The 18,206-nt window shown below is 40.2% G+C and overlaps 1 protein-coding gene and 1 long non-coding RNA gene across 2 annotated transcripts; one reads left to right on the plus strand and one right to left on the minus strand.

Annotated features, from left to right (window-relative positions):
* Window positions 1-741: 741 nt before the first annotated feature.
* Window positions 742-14,724, minus strand: LOC133662790 (uncharacterized). Its single transcript, XR_009828160.1, has 3 exons — window positions 14,422-14,724; window positions 12,871-13,000; window positions 742-1,244 (listed from the first exon to the last, which is right to left on the minus strand). It is a non-coding gene; the product is annotated as an uncharacterized LOC133662790 (long non-coding RNA).
* On the plus strand, window positions 1,038-8,356 carry LOC133662789 (uncharacterized). The gene is made up of 10 exons (XM_062066948.1): window positions 1,038-1,233; window positions 3,975-4,162; window positions 4,230-4,367; window positions 4,441-4,549; window positions 4,623-4,791; window positions 4,869-4,998; window positions 7,525-7,674; window positions 7,756-7,802; window positions 7,907-7,986; window positions 8,064-8,356. The coding sequence occupies exons 1-10, from the start codon at window positions 1,126-1,128 to the stop codon at window positions 8,139-8,141; spliced, it is 1,197 nt and encodes a 398-aa protein (XP_061922932.1). The 5' UTR covers window positions 1,038-1,125; the 3' UTR covers window positions 8,142-8,356.
* Window positions 14,725-18,206: the final 3,482 nt, after the last annotated feature.

Here is an 18,206-nt window from a genome sequence, read left to right on the forward strand (position 1 = left end):
CTGTGATGCATGCATCGGATAACTGTTTCAGATGTCTATGTTTTTGTATCTGTCCCTATTTCAAATAAACCTCTATAATAATAATAATAATAATAATAATAATCTCGAAAAACTAGTCATTTTCTGCCGTACAAACCAGGCCAAAACCAACTTGTCATCTGTCACCAACACGCATAGCACTAAACCACTGGTGCGTTTATGGCCACACAAAAAGTCGGACAACTCAAACACCACACAAAGTTACACTATGACTCCTCAGTCATACGTGTGCTTATTTTACTGTCATTTATTATTAATGTTAATTTATTTGTATTAGTCATGGAATGCTGTTACACACACTATGTTGAAGTATTACTTTTATTATTAATTATTATTATTATTATTATTATTATTTATCTTACGGTATATATCAAAAATAATATTGAGCAAAATTTAATTGAAATATTGTCGATGTGGCCCTCCAGCAGTGGTCGGGTAGCTCATGCGGCCCCCGGTAAAAATTAATTGCCCACCCCTGCCCTAATACATAAAATATACATTTACAAAGCAATCGAGAAGACATACAAATACAGTACTAATAAAATAAAACACTACAAAAAAATGTGTTTTAAATTCATAACAGCGACAACAATATTGATAACAAGAGGCTCCAGCAACAAACACAATTTAATACAATAACAGAAAGTCAGAAACAAAACGTTTATTATTATTATTATCACTTATCATTTCTATCACCATCTCAGTCATTAAGATAAAAAACAATAACAAGGATCACAGTGGATTACACTACTACATAAGTTTGTCAACCACACTGTAGCCATTACTCGGCAAAAGGAAGCATATTTTAGGTAAAAACAAATCTAAACAATTGGATCCCATATTTCAAGATATGTTAATGCTATTGAAAAGAAAAAGAAAATCAATCTGTTGTCTTATCAGGTATGCATGCGCACAAACGCATATGCTAATTAAGGCAGGAATCACAAAGTGGTTATGCCAGGCCACACCCTAGACCTTTTTCTGTTCAATGCCAGGAAGTAATGTGTCACAGCGAAGGCACACATGCATTGCTTGTTGTCCTCAGATCTGCAATTGTAGTTATCAGATTTACGATTTCTATTCGTCATGTGGGTCTACCTGCTGGTCTTGTTGCTGCCAGCCTGCGGTGGTCGGGCATTCAACTTTTTGGGCACGGTGATGACTTTCTACCCAAATGAGACCTCAGATGACACGGTACATGCAGTCTACAAAAGATAAGAGAAGCTGTGGTTTATACTTGTATTGCAACTAATGTGATTCTTATCCACTTTCGGTGTATTCTTTACGTCAGCCAATCTCACCTATATTAGGTTTGGCGATCGTAGGAATTTACACAATTCCAGATCTGATTCTGGTTCCTTTATTCGATTCCAGTTCCCAATGATTCTCGATTCTTTTAGGAAGCATGGTCAAAAATAAACTATTCTCTTGAGGCTATTTTCTACCAGTATATAAATATCAATCCTTTGAACTTGAATATACTGTATATGCTATGAAGTTTCTTTCAACACGAGTACAAGTTGTCACAAAATTTCACTTTTTAAAAAAAAATCTCATTAAAAAAACATTTACACATGTTCTGTTGTTCATGTGTTAGAGCAGTGATTCTCCATCTTGTAGCACGCCAAAGTAAGTATGTGCTGTATATGAAGTATCAATGTTGATGTTTGTGCATTGTTTCGAATGTTACAGTGGCCAAAAATATCAAATATTCTTGTTAAATAAAACCTCTGCCTTGTTTTCAATGAATCCTTAGGCCTACTAAGCTACGGTGTTTTAATGTTGTTCATTATGGTGGTACTTGGAGGGCCAAGTGATTTCTGTGGTGGTGAAAAAAGTTGGAGAACCACTGTGTTAGAGATATGTTCCCATTGATTCTGATCATCCATGAGCAAAATAGTCCAATACCGATCACTAAGTTGTATTACCTGTATATTTTATTTTGTATTTATGGTGAGTGCTGTTGACAGTAGGGATGATGTTTGATAAGAAATGATCGAGTTCGAGCCCATTATCGAATCCTCTTATCGAATCCTCTTATCGAATCGATTCCTTATCGATTCTCTTATCGAATCCAGATAGGTTGTTGTATATGGAAAAAAACACAATATTTGGTTGAACAAAAGGTCACTTTTATTTTATAAGAAAAAAAATAAAATAAATAAATAAATAAATATTGACTGTTACCCCCCTAAAAAAATATATATATATATATATTGACTGTTGTTACCCAAAGTATATTAAGTGGGATTTTTCAGAAAAACAAATATATACAGTAACACAAAAACAACCTGTCTGAGTCAAGTGTTTTCTGAGGTGGTACTTCATGAAAAAAATTTGAGTATCAAATGTGATCAAAAGACTGAAGGGTTGTAATATTCACGAATGAACCAAATCTATGACTGGCTTATTACCTTGAACGATAGGTTTGTTTTCATTTGAAGCGTGACAATGATGAAACATTTACATTTATATCGCACTCTGGAAACCAAGGCAGAAACAGCGGAAGCTTTGCACAGAGTTGGTGAGTGTCTCCTCTCTGCTCTGACAAGAATGGAAAATAACATTATTGTCATTGCACTTAAAAGTACAACAACATTTATTTTCAGTCCAAACTGTCCAAGAGCCGACACACAGTTAGGGCACCGCCTGTGAGAAGGGCTCACAGCAGCAGCGGCTGTTTGTTGAGGACATTAACTGCAGTTTTACATGCTTTTTGTGTGTCCAAAACATCCCTTAAATTTGCTAGATTTCTTGCTGGTTGTTTTGGAGAAAAAAAGTTGTCACTTTGGAGAAAGAAAGTTACTAGATTTAGCGAGCAAGTCGCTAAGTTGCCAACACTGCGCTGAGGTGTGTAAAAGAGAGACGCCAAGACCCGCCTTACGTTGTTTCTGATTGGTTTAAATTGTGTGGTGTTTTCCGTGGTTGGTTAAATGTATAAGCACAGAGGATTGATGGCTTGGTTATCTTGATCAACCAATCATAGTTACTCGAACTCAGTCATGCAACGAGGACCCAAGTTTATTATTATGAAAAAATATATATAGAGTAGTGAATGGGGAATATAAGCGTGAGAAATGTCAAGTGTGGCATGTAGCGTGAGAAAGGGTTAAATTGCGTGACTGTTACGCTCAAAGCGTGAGGCTTGGCAGGGCTGCAATTGTTTGATCAAAACACAGTCAATAGTAACTAAACAAAAGCCTAAACAACTGTTTTGCATTTAAATCATTTTTTGGCCCCAAAGGCCTCCTGTGTACAGGGAATTACTCCCTTCATTTGTAAACATTAACACAAATGAAAAAATATATATTTGGTGACATACAAATGTGATGATACTACCCTTGGTATCAACACTGTCGATGTATGGATCAATTAATCTTCTTCTTACCGTATGCCTGGCAGTGGTTTGCTAAAAAAAGCGACAGTGCAGCAGTTGTTTTTATAGTATCCTTTCTTCAGACTCTTATTAAACTACAGGACTTGTTATTTTCCTGTCAGTAACTGCTTACTTTCTGCTGTAACGTGCTTCCATCTACACTTCCTAAAGTTTACTAAGCACTCATTTCTTGCGTTGTTTCAAGCTACCTTAGTGACTAGATCAACTGTTAGCATGTCTGTTTCTGCCTGCTTTTCCTCTGTGTGTAACATGTTTAGCCTTGTCCTCCAATGATAATAAAACTTAAGAACTGTAGTTTATTTGCCAAAATGGAGGATTGCTGATATGGAGGAGTGGCTGCACACAGTGTATGAAGATATAGAAAATCGACATTTAAAAATGTGGAGGATTCTGGGAGAATCGGAATGTAAGACCCGGTGTAAAACCCTTCTTCTATGGCCAAAAGAGTCCTTAGAAGGAAGTCGGGTGGGGAGTAGGTCATTCCTATAACCAGCTCAGCGGCTTCCAAATTAATCTTCCATTTTGTAATGCTCCACAGGTGGTCCTCCGCTACAAGTTGGCCTTTAATGAGTGTGACAACATCAGTGTTCTAGAATGTCCTTTTGCCAACTGCTTGCTGACAGTAGTGTCAGTGGACAGAGTGGACGAGGACAGTGGTGGTGAGTGGTGTCTGAGAGAGGTGGTGGTGCTGGTGAATACCTCCTCCTCCAAACTCTTTGAGCTACGGTGAGTACTGATACCACCTGTGATCCCCAACCTAATGAGCAGTGACCAATCAAGTCTGTAATTAAAGGCTGACCGGCGGCCAGTGGATCAATGTCACCAATGGAGTTACAGACGTGCTGGCTGTAACCCACGTTGATGTGAGGAATAGGTCATCCGTCAGCCGGGCCAACTCTTCCCCCGTGACCACCATGCTACCGATACTCAGGTAAGACCTCTCCAGAGTGCTGTGCAATAAACACCAGCTCCAATAAGAAAGAATGTCTGCATGTGTCCCTAAGAGTCCCCTCCAACTGCTCGATGAATTGGACGCTGTTGACCTTTGACCCTGACGGAGACGCAGTGAGGTGCAGATTTGAAGACATCACGTCTGTTCTCGGACTTTCATCAGTGAGTGACTCACTCTAAAACAATCCTCCATGGCAGTCCACACACTGTTTCGTCCTTCCTTGTCTCTATGCAGTCTTGTCGCTTGACCTTCAGTCCCAGCAACAACAGCGTTGAAGGCGCTTATGCCATCCAGCTGCTGATGGAGGACTTTCCTCTCCAAAATATTACCGTGACTAACGGCAGGGAGGTTGACGTTCTCGGGAATCGCATCAGTCAAATTCCCATCCAGTTTGTCCTGATGGGTGAGAAAGACTGCTTTTTGATTGTTTTTCTCCTCAGTACAAAGACTTTAAGAATGATTCTCCATGTGGATGTACAGTGGTTCCTCCAGTGGCGTCCTGCGATGCTTTCTCGCCCGTCGTCCTGAATACTACTGCAGCAAACGGACATTTTTTCTACGCCACAGTCAACAGCACTGTGCGTTTACCAATCTTTGCACAGTCATTAAGGTAAGATTTTCTTGGAAATTAATAGACCAGTAAAGAAATATATAAAATATATTTGCATCCGAATCGTGATCTGAGTTATCCCAATTCTGAATTGATTCATAATTTTCGAAAATATATCTTCAAAAAACATTTTTAGGCTATCTCCATGCTTACTCACTGCAAGTATATGTCATACGTCAGCAGCCAGGAGGAGCTCTTGTAACGTATAACTTGTTTTGAAAAGGTTTAATTATAATTTTCATACCAATTCATATCCATCCATCCATCCATCTTCTTCCGCTTATCCGAGGTCGGGTAGCGGGGGCAGCAGCCTAAGCAGGGAAACCCAGACTTTCCTCTCCCCAGCCACTTCGTCCAGCTCCTCCCGGGGGATCCCGAGGCGTTCCCAGGCCAGCCGGGAGACATAGTCTTCCCAACGTGTCCTGGGTCTTCCCCGTGGCCTCCTACCGGTCGGCTCCTCCACATCGAGAGGAGCCAGATGAGGTGGTTCGGGCATCTGGTCAGGATGCCACCCGAACGCCTCCCTAGGGAGGTGTTTAGGGCACGTCCGACCGGTAGGAGACCAAATCATATATTGCAAGAATTGTGTTGAATCGATTCTGAATCAACCAAGAACCAAGAATCGGTTCATGAGTTGTTGTAAGATTCACATCCCTAGTAAACAGTAATGGCTAGCAGATATGGCAACATAGTTTTACAGAATTGCTTGGAGTCTTTTTCCTGGCCACTTGTAGAACTTGTCGAGCGCCGTTGGTCAAATGGGAAAAACTTAGCTTCGCAGTGAAAGGGGATGAACTACCAAACAAAAAGTGCCATGGAATCTCCGCCTCATTTGAAGCAGACGGGGCTGTTTTCCGTCATACCACCTGGGGTGAAGCGACAAAGATGTGGCACTGGGGTACGTGTGTGAGTGCCGTGTATTTTTTGTGGATGTATTTAGCCTGTAAACCTGCAGAGTGGCTTTGTTCAGCATCCTTGGTACTCTCACAGAGTGTTATGGCGATAACACAGCCAGTCAGTCCAACAAAAGTCATCAAACAACAGGCGTGTGTCCTTAAGAAACAGAGAAGGAGTTTGTAACATCTTCATGGGAGTATCTTGAAGCAACGACCTTGTTAGATTGCTCCAGCCAGGGAAAACAATCCAGATTGGAGTGTGTTTGAGCAACCGAAAACAAATTTAAACTTTTCACTGCAATTGTCTATTTCTGGTCCTCAAATTCATCATGCCCTGCAGAGCAAACGGTGTCTACAAGATGTTGTCCAGTTTGCGATTTTAGTCCAAAATCACAACATTCTCAGTGCCCGCAGCTCTGCCCATCCTCCAATCATTTGTGGCAGCTTTGGTGTACTTTTAACGATTGCCTGTACCAATTTGTTGATAGACCAAAGCAACGCTTACTCCAATCAGCAGATGTCCTGTTATCATGGTTCAGAATAGATAGATATCGTCAATGTCCTCAACAGTGCATCCAGAATCCAGCAACAACCCTTCCGTCACAGCAAGCAGGTTCTCTGAAACCAAGCATGTCATCAAGAAGATTTTGTCAATTTCGTTGAGAGGGCAGTTGAACAATTCCATTGTTTAGAGCAGTGCAAACAGAGGCTCCAAGGAAGTTGAGACAAGGCAAAACAAACAAGCAAGCAGGAGAGATAAGGGAGAGGGAAGGGAAAGTGCCCACCTTCAATGAGTTCCAGAAAGAAATTAGAGAGATTTTGCCCAATGTCAACAATCAAAGAGCAATAAACAGATGGTGATATGAATTAGTGTGTACTCTCTTCGCTGGGGTCAGTAATGTCACATGGATGTGTTTTAGCACTTAAACGTAAATATTCCAATGTTAATTTAAGGTACTTATGAAAGGAATGATCAGATCTGATTTACCAATTTTCCACCTGAAAAAAGGCTAAACGACAGTTTGTGTGAGGTCCTCTCGACTCTGACGCAGCACTAATAGAACATCAAACTTGGCTAAATAAAGGAAGTAAAAGTCATAACAATTTACATATTTGAAACGCGGAAGGATCACTACCTTTTTTAGGAAGAAAACTATTTGTCTGCACATTATAATATATTAGTAATATTTAAAGAAGACATAATGATGAACACAATTAATGTATCCTCTCAACACACCTGCTGTATGTGGGGCCCCAACAGGTATTTACTGGCCTCCCTCCCTCGGAGGGGCGAGGGAGGTTTACTGCAAGGTTGATAGTCGAATCTTTCACTATTTGAAGACAGCCCTAAAGTACACAGTACACTGTACTTACAAAGTACATTAAAGTGTACTGATGGTAGTTTTACATTTGAAAAACAACATAGGACTGACATCAAATCACCAACACTTTGTAAAGGTTATGTCTACCTTTCATTGCAATTGAATCGCTAATCTGTATTTAATATAAAATCTTAGGAAAACTCCCCCATTAGGTGGGTAACTGCCCATGCCCATAATGCAGAGTGGACACTGAATTCACAGTAGCAATCAATCAACTGATATAATGGAAACATCTCTTGGTCTATCAGTGTCTCCGAGCTGCTGTTCTGTGGCCCGTCCAGTATGAACAAGACGATAACGGAGGGAAGATTCGAGCTGTCCTGGAGGCCGTCTGACAGCGACTTAGGCAGAAGTCATCCTGTCTGCTTCGTCATTCAATCCACTGGCGAGTCAGAGAAGTTCGTATTCCTGGTATTGAAAGAGTCAGGTGTAGTTGATTTCCTGCCCAAATGCTTACTTGTTAATGTTGTCTTCCTCAGTAACCTCCAGTCAGAGCTGCGTTGTGTGTTTGTGGTGGTTGAACGCGGTAAGTGGTTGTCCGCAGATGACAAACTTCCTGTTTCTTTACACCTACAGTAGGACGTCACTTAACTTAAACCAATGGAAGCTTGGTGTGACTTTTGTCTGTAGTTTTGGCTGTCCTTAAAGCCGGGCTCATCTCCCAAGGCTCACTGTCCATGGAATTCCTTCGAGAGGTCTTCTTACCACAGGTAACCACCATCTTGGAATAGGTTGCGTCCAAACATCAGGTAGACGCAGTTTGAACACCACTTTTGTCTGTCTGCAGCTGAGGACCAAGCTGGTGGAGCAAGGGTGGCCTCGTTCCTTCACACTAAGACTGGGAAACATCACACTGGAGACATAGCGACACCTGCAGGGCATTAGTCACTGTTCACTCATCTTTCCCAGCTACTTCCTGCAGCGTTGCCAACTTTCCAGCCATTTTTTACTGCTTGTCCATCTCCGGGTGGCGGGGGTGGCTGGAGCCCACTCATTACAAAATATGTGCAAAGTGCATCATTATATAGGAAGACTTTGTAAATTTGTATTGATATTCTTAATTATCTGAAAATACAGAAAGTGAGTAAATGTTCTCTTTTAATCCTTACTCTTGTGGAGTCCACATTTCCCTGCTGTCTTCTTTTTGTCTTCTTCTTTGTATTGCTTCCTGCTTCAATCTGGTTTCACCAAACACTATTATATTTCAACATTTAACAAAGTAAAACACAAATGAGGCAACAAGAGAAGTATCCCACACTTCTCTTTTGAAAAGTAAATCTGTACAGCATATATGGGTATATACATCAACAATGATTTGCCTAAGCAGCTGGACAGGACATATATATGCACACACACACACACACACACACACATATATATATATTTACTTAGGGATGTCCCGCGGGCCAGATTGTGGACACTGGCCGTAGTTTGGGGACCTCTAATACACTGTATCAGTTGTGTAACAGCATATGAACCAAACCTCAAAGAAAACACAATTTCGCCCTTTATTGCAGTTGGAAAACTCATGTATGTTAGCCTCATTGGCGTTGTTAGGCCTATTTTAGGCCTATTTTAGGGTGGCTAAAGTCCCCCTAAAATGTTCTGAAGCCCCCCAAAATAATTTCGTGTTAAAAAAAAAAATAAAATTTTTTTTTTTTTTTTTACAAAAACATGCCGACATATTCATTATAAAGTGGCCCGAATATGAGTTTAAATAAATAATCATATAACCTGTCATTATTCACTCAGTTTCCCCTCACTTCATAGTGTAAGGTAGAGAGCCCCTTTAGTGCGTCGGTATCCAATCCATTCCACTTGTTCATATAGAAAATGCCTACATCACTCAAAATCCAGTCCGCATTTTCTCTGCGACCTTGCTTGCAGTCCTGCAGGTGTACAAAGCACATTAGCACACAGCACTGCAGAAGAAGAACCTTGTGTCTGCAATTGTAAATAATTTAGTTTTTAAGTTTTGTGTTTCTTGTAGAATCTATATAAAGTAATATACATTAGCCTATTGTTAAAATAATGAAAACAACATCATTAAATATATTTGTTTTATTGTATTGTTACATTAATAGCTGTTGTATTATTATAGGATGGCTTGTTAAACATTTCATAGGATTTTCAGAGGGTGGAAAAACCAAGACATTTAATATAAAATGTAAAATGAAAAAATACATAAAAAGAAAAAGAAAAAAAATGGTTAAAAGCCATCGTCCCGGGGAGCATTTAATTTCGTCCCGTGCCTTTTTTTTGCCGTCCCCGGGACGACGGGACTACATTAATCTCAAGCCCTGGAAGTTACATTTTATTGTTTGCATTATTTGTTTCAGCATTGCACTTTGAAGATGGTCCCTCAGCTCTTTGACAGCTTTGGCTCATTTTCAGATCAGCAGACTAAGTCTTTTTTATTTACAGTATATATAAATGTTTCTCATTTCTATTCAGACTTCCATACAGTATGTATTTAATTTCCTTAAAGGCCTACTGAAATGAATTTTTTTTTATTTAAACGGGGATAGCAGATCCATTCTATGTGTCATACTTGATCATTTCGCGGTATTGCCATATTTTTGCTGAAAGGATTTAGTAGAGAACATGGACGATAAAGTTGCAACTTTTGGTCGCTGATAAAAAAAGCCTTGCCTGTACCGGAAGTAGCGTGACATCAACAGTTGAAAGGCTCCTCACATTTTCCTATTGTTTTCAATGCAGCTAGAGCGATTCGGACCGAGAAAGCGACGATTACCCCATTAATTTGAGCGAGGATAAATAAATAAATAAATTATAAATGGGTTATACTTGTATAGCGCTTTTCTACCTTCAAGGTACTCAAAGCGCTTTGACAGTATTTCTACATTCACCCATTCACACACACATTCACACACTGATGGCGGGAGCTGCCATGCAAGGCGCTAACCAGCAGCCATCAGGAGCAAGGGTGAAGTGTCTTGCCCAAGGACACAACGGACGTGACTAGGATGGTAGAAGGTGGGGATTGAACCCCAGTAACCAGCAACCCTCCGATTGCTGGCACGGCCACTCTACCAACTTCGCCACGCCGTCTTGGATGAAAGATTCGTGGATGAGGCACGTTAGAGTGAAGGACTAGAATGCAGTGCAAGACATATCTTTTTTCGCTCTGACCGTAACTTAGGTACAAGCTGGCTCATTGGATTCCACACTCTCTCCTTTTTCTATTGTGGATCACGGATTTGTATTTTAAACCACCTCGGATACTATATCCTCTTGAAAATGAGAGTCGAGAACGCGAAATGGACATTCACAGTGACTTTTATCTCCACGACAATACATCGGCGAAGCTCTTTAGCTACTGAGCTAACGTGATAGCATCGGGCTCAAATGCAGATAGAAACAAAATGAATAAATCCCTGACTGGAAGGATAGACAGAAGATCAACAATACTATTAAACCATGGACATGTAACTACACGGTTAATGCTTTCCAGCCTGGCGAAGTTTAACAATGCTGTTGCTAACGACGCCATTGAAGCTAACTTAGCAACCGGACCTCACAGAGCTATGCTAAAAACATTAGCTATCCACCTACGCCAGCCAGCCCTCATCTGCTCATCAACACCCGTGCTCACCTGCGTTCCAGCGATCGACGGTGCGACGAAGGACTTCACCCGATCACAGATGCGGTCGGCGAGACGGAGGAAGTTAAGGTGAGTTCGGCGGCTAGCGCGTCTGCTATCCATCTCTGTCTTCCTGGTTGTGTTGCTGTAGTTCGCCGCTAATACACCGATCCCACCTACAACTTTCTTCTTTGCAGTCTCCATTGTTCATTAAACAAATTGCAAAAGATTCACCAACACAGATGTCCAGAATACTGTGAAATTTTGAGATGAAAACAGAGTTTTTTGTATAGGATTCAATGTGTCCGCATACTTCCCGTTTCAACGATTGACGTCACGCGCAAACGTCATCATATCTAGACGTTTTCAACCGGAAGTTCCCCGGGAAATTTAAAATTGCACTTTATAAGTTAACCCGGCCGTATTGGCATGTGTTGCAATGTTAAGATTTCATCATTGATATATAAACTATCAGACTGCGTGGTCGGTAGTAGTGGGTTTCAGTAGGCCTTTAACGGCTTGCCATAATATATATATATATATATAAATATATTATATACAAGCCAAATTATCCCGATCCAGATATTACTTTAATTCAAGTAATTAAGTAATATTTCCAGGGCTTGAATTTACAACCATTTTAGTCACATATGTGCCCAAAATGTAATCTGTGCAACTTCAAAATATTTGGGAACAAACAATTATTGTATTGTGAGCGAAAGTTGTGGCATTAGCCTCTATGTTGTGAATGAATAACATAGAAGCTAATGCCATGACTTTCATTGTGTTTCAGTGTAGCTTGAAGGATCATGCAAGTAATTGTTTCTTGTTGATGCTGTAAACAAAATATCACTGTGCAAACCCATGTTTGTTGTTGTACTGAACACAGATTGAAACTAAACCGACTGAAATAATAATAATAACAATGAATAATTTCTAAGTCTTTGTTAGCCGTTTGTGAAGTTTTGTGCTCGTGCGCTACGTTCGCTCTCATCCTGTGCATCTCCTGGGGGGTAAGCCCCCCCTGTCCTTAAAAGCTAGTGACGCCCCTGGTTAGCCTCATCACAAAGAAAGGTGCAGACATGTCCAAGTTTATTTTTACTATTTTTATTAATATTTCTATAGACATTATTTGACCTGGAAGTTAGCCAGAGCCTGCAAAGTATTTTGTGCCACAAAGTTCTCTTTGCTCTATTCACCACTGCACTGTAATCCTATTAGTTATCATATTGGTTATTTAAACACTTGTATATTTTTAGTTAACCATTAGTATCTATTGTTTACATTTCCTTGTGTGTTAAACATACCTGGCCAATAAAGCTGATTTGGATGTTTGATAATTTGTATTTACGGCGTGGCGAAGTTGGTAGAGTGGCTGTGCCAGCAATCGGAGGGTTGCTGGTTACTGGGGTTCAATTCCCACCTTCTACCTTCCTAGTCACGTCCGTTGTGTCCTTGGGCAAGACACTTCACCCTTGCTCCTGATGGTTGCTGGTTAGCGCCTTGCATGGCAGCTCCTGCCATCAGTGTGTGAATGGGGAAATGTGGAAATACTGTCAAAGCGCTTTGAGTACCTTGAAGGTAGAAAAGCGCTATACAAGTATAACCCATTTATTTATTTATTATATTTATATTTAATAGTGGAAATTAGTTCATCTTCAAAACAAGGTTAAAGGACGGTATAGCTCGGTTGGTAGAGCGGCCGTGCCAGCAACTTGAGGGTTGCAGGTTCGATCCCCGCTTCCGCCATCCTAGTCACTGCCGTTGTGTCCTTGGGCAAGACACTTTACCCACCTGCTCCCAGTGCCACCCACACTGGTTTAAATGTAACTTAGATATTGGGTTTCACAATGTAAAGCGCTTTGAGTCACTTGAGAAAAAGCGCTATATAAATGTAATTCACTTCACTTCTAAAGTGTTGAAATGGGCAAGGAGTTTCACGATATTAAAAAAATGCTGGAAAAGTTTATATTTGGTCGATTTTGTTTACCATAAAATGCATAGTGAGTGTTCTCAATCGGTGCTGTGTTTCCACCTCTCCTCCTGTGGTCTCCTCATCATCATTTGGCACCTCCACCTCCTGGACCAGCTCCTCAAGCCTATCCTCGTACTGGGTGTGTCTGTTCAATTTTTAGGGAGGACATTTCGAAACGTTAACTTTCTTCAAATTATAACCATACAACAGTACCAAATAATAAATATAATTTTGTGTGCCTGTTGTTCGGTAGTCTCTTACATTTCATTACATAGCCAAGATGGTGACTATAGTCACATGACTTTTGAACAGAAGTGAACGAATTTGGATTCGACCAAACCAATATGGCCAATGTGCAGCAAACAGCGTGCAAACTATCCGAGTACCCAAGAGGCCTAGATATTAACACTAAAAGCAGATACAAGCCAAAAAAAAATCTAACTATGCAATAGAATTGATTCCTATAAGTTATCTAAAAAAGATTTGTCGAGTGATCACAAGGATTATCTGTCGGTGGAGTTCCCTGACATGTCGAACTATCTGGGGCGCCAGATGTCATTCTACACGACAAAACAGATGAAAACTTAGCCCGCTGTACGAGTTCATTCATTATATGTTTCTCGCTTGGTAACATAAAATTAATGGATTTACAATGGGAAATACTAAACTTTAAAAGTATATCAAACAAACAAAGGGATCACTGCAAACGTGTGTGTTCTTCGACTTTGCTCCCTTGGACTGAAGTGCTATTAAAAAGATCACCACTTTTCTAGTCGTGTTGTAAAATCTTGCACTCTTTTGCCCCTTCTTGATTACCTCTTGAGGAACTCTCAATAAACTTTTATCCTTTTCGCGATTTGAATGTTCCCAACAGCCTAAAACAATGCAGGCATGTAGTATTTTTCTTTGAGAAAGGCTAAAATGTGCCCAGAACGCTATGACAACAGAAGCTTGTTTGACCACCGCATTGAGTCTCGCATATCTAATGAAGTGAAGTGAAGTGAATTATATTTATATAGCGCTTTTCTCTAGTGACTCAAAGCGCTTTACATAGTGAAACCCAATATCTAAGTTACATTTAAACCAGTGTGGGTGGCACTGGGAGCAGGTGGGTAAAGTGTCTTGCCCAAGGACACAACGGCAGTGACTAGGTTGGCGGAAGCGGGGATCAAACCTGGAACCCTCAAGTTGCTGGCACGGCCACTCTACCAAGAGTGGCCGTGACATGAAGCCGGACATGAAGTCAGGTGTATACAACCTGGTGGTAAGTGTCTATCACCACGTTCCACATTTTGAGTGCAACATCAGGGTAATGACAGTGCACTGCATTTTGCTGTACTTTTCTCAGTGTGAACAAGCTTTTGCACTTAAAAGGTGAAGTGTAAATACAGAAGTGCACCAATTGAGACACACCAAACAGGAGACTTCAACCTGGGAAAAGGTTTTTCAAGCTCTGGCTTCTCCTTGGCACTATCACGAGCCATTAATCCCTATAGGCAAAGACTGGGTTGCAGTGTTTGTGTTTACTAAGAATATGGCGTGGCACACTTCCTGTACCCTACTTACTGTGTATCGTGTGGGAACTTGGGACGGCTCTGTGGTTTGCTTGTGTCAGGGGGATCGCACACCAACTAGGGAACTTTTCCCGTTCCCATATTTTCTGTCTGTAGTATGACTGCCTCCTCTTCTTCAGCCATGAGGGGCGGGTATCTCTTCCAGCAGCCATTGAGCTGCAACCGTGCTGGCGTAGAAGACGTATGACCATGAAAAACAACCGAAGCCGGTAAAAACACACAACACATGTTGTGCTAAAATATTTCAATAAGACACCATTTACACCATTTCTAATATTTCAGATTTTAAAAAGTCAATGTATATTAAAAATAATTTAAATGTGCCAACAACGTTAATATGCAGACCTTCAAAGTGCACCAACAGCGACCCTATATGGAAGGATGCGATACTGCAGGTTGCTGAGTCACACTCCGGTATTTTAATTCCTGAGACGCCTTGTTAAGAACCAAAGCAATTTATAGTAAAAATGATAGTTTAGTTTAGTCTTTATTTGAAGGGACAATGCACAGAGAAATTAAGCCCAAAGACAGATATGTTTTGCACCAAATTATAGCTAATTTCCATCTGCACTCCATGGCTACCTAAATTAAAGAGATACAAAAATCATGCAATAAAATTATATCATTAAAATCATACTATAGCATGTAATCAAATTAAGAAAAGTCATACAATGCCCTTTCAATGACACATAATTATACAATGCAACCACACCTCACAGACAATACATGATTTTGTTCACATCTGTCATTTGTAAAAACAACCATGATTTTAACACACACACCTCACAGTTTACAACAAAATGTTCTCATGCATAAATATAATGCACATTAAGATGGCATAGTGGTATACCAGACCAGGTGGAACACGTAAGGTGTTTGTTTAAATACTACTAACTATTGCAGTGGTTCTTAACCTGGGTTCGATCGAACCCTAGAGGTTCGGCGTCGGCTTCAGGGGTTCGGCGGAGCCTCCACCACGGAGGTCAAGACCATACTTGCCAACCCTCCTGATTTTCCCGGGAGACTCCCGAATCTCAGTGCCCCTCCCGAAAATCTCCTGGGGTGACCATTCTCCCGAATTTCTCCCGATTTCCACCCGTACAAAAATATTGGGGACGTGCCTTAAAGGCAGTGTCTATAGAGTCCGCTTTTCCTCCATACAAACGGCGTGCCGACCCAGTCGTATAATATATGCGGCTTTTGCACACACACAAGTGAATGCAACGCATACTTGGTCAACAACCATACAGGTCACACTGAGGGTGACCGTATAAACAACTTTAACACTGTTACAAATATACGCCACACTGTGAACCTACACCAAACAAGAATGACAAACACATTTCGGGAGAATATCCGCACCGTAACACAACATAAACACAACAGAACAAATACCCAGAATCCCTTGCAGCACTAACTCTTCCGGGATGCTACAATATACACCCCCCCAACCCCCTGCTACGACCAAACCCCAAAGTATGGTCATGACACACCCAACTCATTGTGTAAATAAAAACTTCTCTCTATCGGCGTATTATGGATACCCTCAAACAATGTTCCCTCTAATTTTCCATAAGCGTGAGCAAACGCAAAAACTCCTTGAGCATTCAGTGGAGCACTTGTGAGCACACCTGTCCCAAACCTGACTAAATAACACATTAAATATTTTATTATTATAATCAAATGACAGCTATCATTCCCATGAGATTATTTTGTAATATAAGTGTTTTGGCCCACTTACAATGACAATAACAAAAAATATTGTTTTTCATGAGCTGTGTACTAGTAGTGTGTGTCTGGGTGGAAAACGAAGAAAAGGAACAGACTTTGCTGTGAAAATAAATACATTATTTTATTTGATCATTTATCATTTAAAATGACATGAGAGTGGCACTTGCCAAGGTGAAGCCACGCATATCTGAACTGGTCTCTCAAAGGCAACAGCAGAAGTCAGACTGAGTTGCAGGTGTGTAATTTGTTGTGAGTTCATGCACTGTGTTGGTTTTGTTCTTTGAACAAGGTGATGTTCATGCACAGTTCATTTTGTGTACCAGTAAAAAAAACATATAACTTTGCCTTTAATTTGAAAAAAAAAAGGTTTTATTTTTCACTAAAGAAGGGTTCGGTGAATGCGCATATAAAACCGGTGGGGTTCGGTACCTCCAACAAGGTTAAGAACCACTGGACTAAAGTCTCCAAATGTAACCTCAAGTTCAAGCTTTTTTCAATAGCTAAATAATGGTACAAAGGTTCAAATCTTGAAGAGGAACTAGCCTCAGATATTTTTACATTATAATTGTATTTAGCTGAACATCCTTGACAGAAATTTCCCTCATCGATGGACGGAATTACTCAAGCGTTTCCCTCTTCATCATCTGATTTTCCTTGGACTGGGACAAGCGGTAGAAAATGGATGAATGGATGGATAGGCCCCACCCTCGTGAAAACACTTTGGACTTATTGTCTCTTTTGCTATAAAGGTAATTAATAATTCTACCTCGGGGCTCAACTTTGCGGAAGCTCGCACTTGTGGCATCCACTTTATGTTTACATATACAATCGATAATGCTTATGGAGGAGTGAGACCGACACTGTAACATTTATACCAGTGACCTATTTTGATTGTTGAACAAAAGAACGTGGGTAAATGTATCTATTAGTTATTTGGATGTAACAACACGTTTTGGCATCAAACACATTTACTTTCATATGAAGCAGACAAGACATTCATTGAAAATCATAATTTCAAATAATGAAATTTGTCTTTGTAGCCTTTTAGCTATTATGAGAAATATGTCTCGCTAGCAAATTTTAGGCAAAAAGCCCTATTTTCAGATTGTTTTCTATGAATTAGAGACAAAGCTAAATTGTTCAGTTGCAAGTTGACACCCTACTAAAGCATTGGAATTGTTAAATAGCTTTAAAATTAGCTTAAATACAATTTCAAAAAGCTTGTGGAAATAATCCGGTTCAGTGGTTCTCAACTTTTATTCACCAAGTACCACTTCAGAAAACATTTCGCTCCCCAAGGGCGGCATAGCTCGGTTGGTAGAGTGGCTGTGCCAGCTACTTGAGGGTTCCAGGTTCGATTCCCGCTTCCGCCATCCTAGTCACTGCCGTTGTGTCCTTGGGCAAGACACTTTACCCAGCTGCTCCCAGTGCCACCCATACTGGTTTAAATGTAAATTAGATTTTGGGCTTCACTATGTAAAGCGCTTTGAGTCACTAGAGAAAAAGCGCTATATAAATATAATTCACTTCACACTTCACTAATAAAATACAGTAGCATAGTGGGTCTAAATTTCCATTAAAAACAAGGCAGATGTTTTATTTAACAAGTGTATTTACAATTTTACCACTGTACCTTCCACACAGTTTGAACAGTAACAATGTTGAATCTTTAATTCATTATTTGGCATACCACTACATGGAGCCTGTGTACCATACCCCAATTTGTAATTCAGTGATCTAGTTCCTTCACACGTGTTTAACTGATAGGCTGCCATTGAAGGGGAGCCACATCTAGTAAAAGTTTAACTTTAACTTTTAACTTTAACTTAGTATGCCACATCTGATAAAATGTGTTTCGTCTTAGGGACTTCATAAGTTCAAGTCAAGCACAAAGCTGTAGAGGACCAACTTTGCCCAAAAAAAACACAAAAAAAACACTTTCATAGTGAGAAAAAATACAAATGAAGGAATGGCATTTGTTTTTCTAAAGGAGCTCATTCTTAGTAGATGTAAATGTAAAAATAAATAAAGTGAAACTGTTTGTCA

Source organism: Entelurus aequoreus, linkage group LG12 (genome assembly GCF_033978785.1).
Source record: "Entelurus aequoreus isolate RoL-2023_Sb linkage group LG12, RoL_Eaeq_v1.1, whole genome shotgun sequence".
In the NCBI taxonomy this organism is placed as follows: domain Eukaryota; kingdom Metazoa; phylum Chordata; class Actinopteri; order Syngnathiformes; family Syngnathidae; genus Entelurus; species Entelurus aequoreus.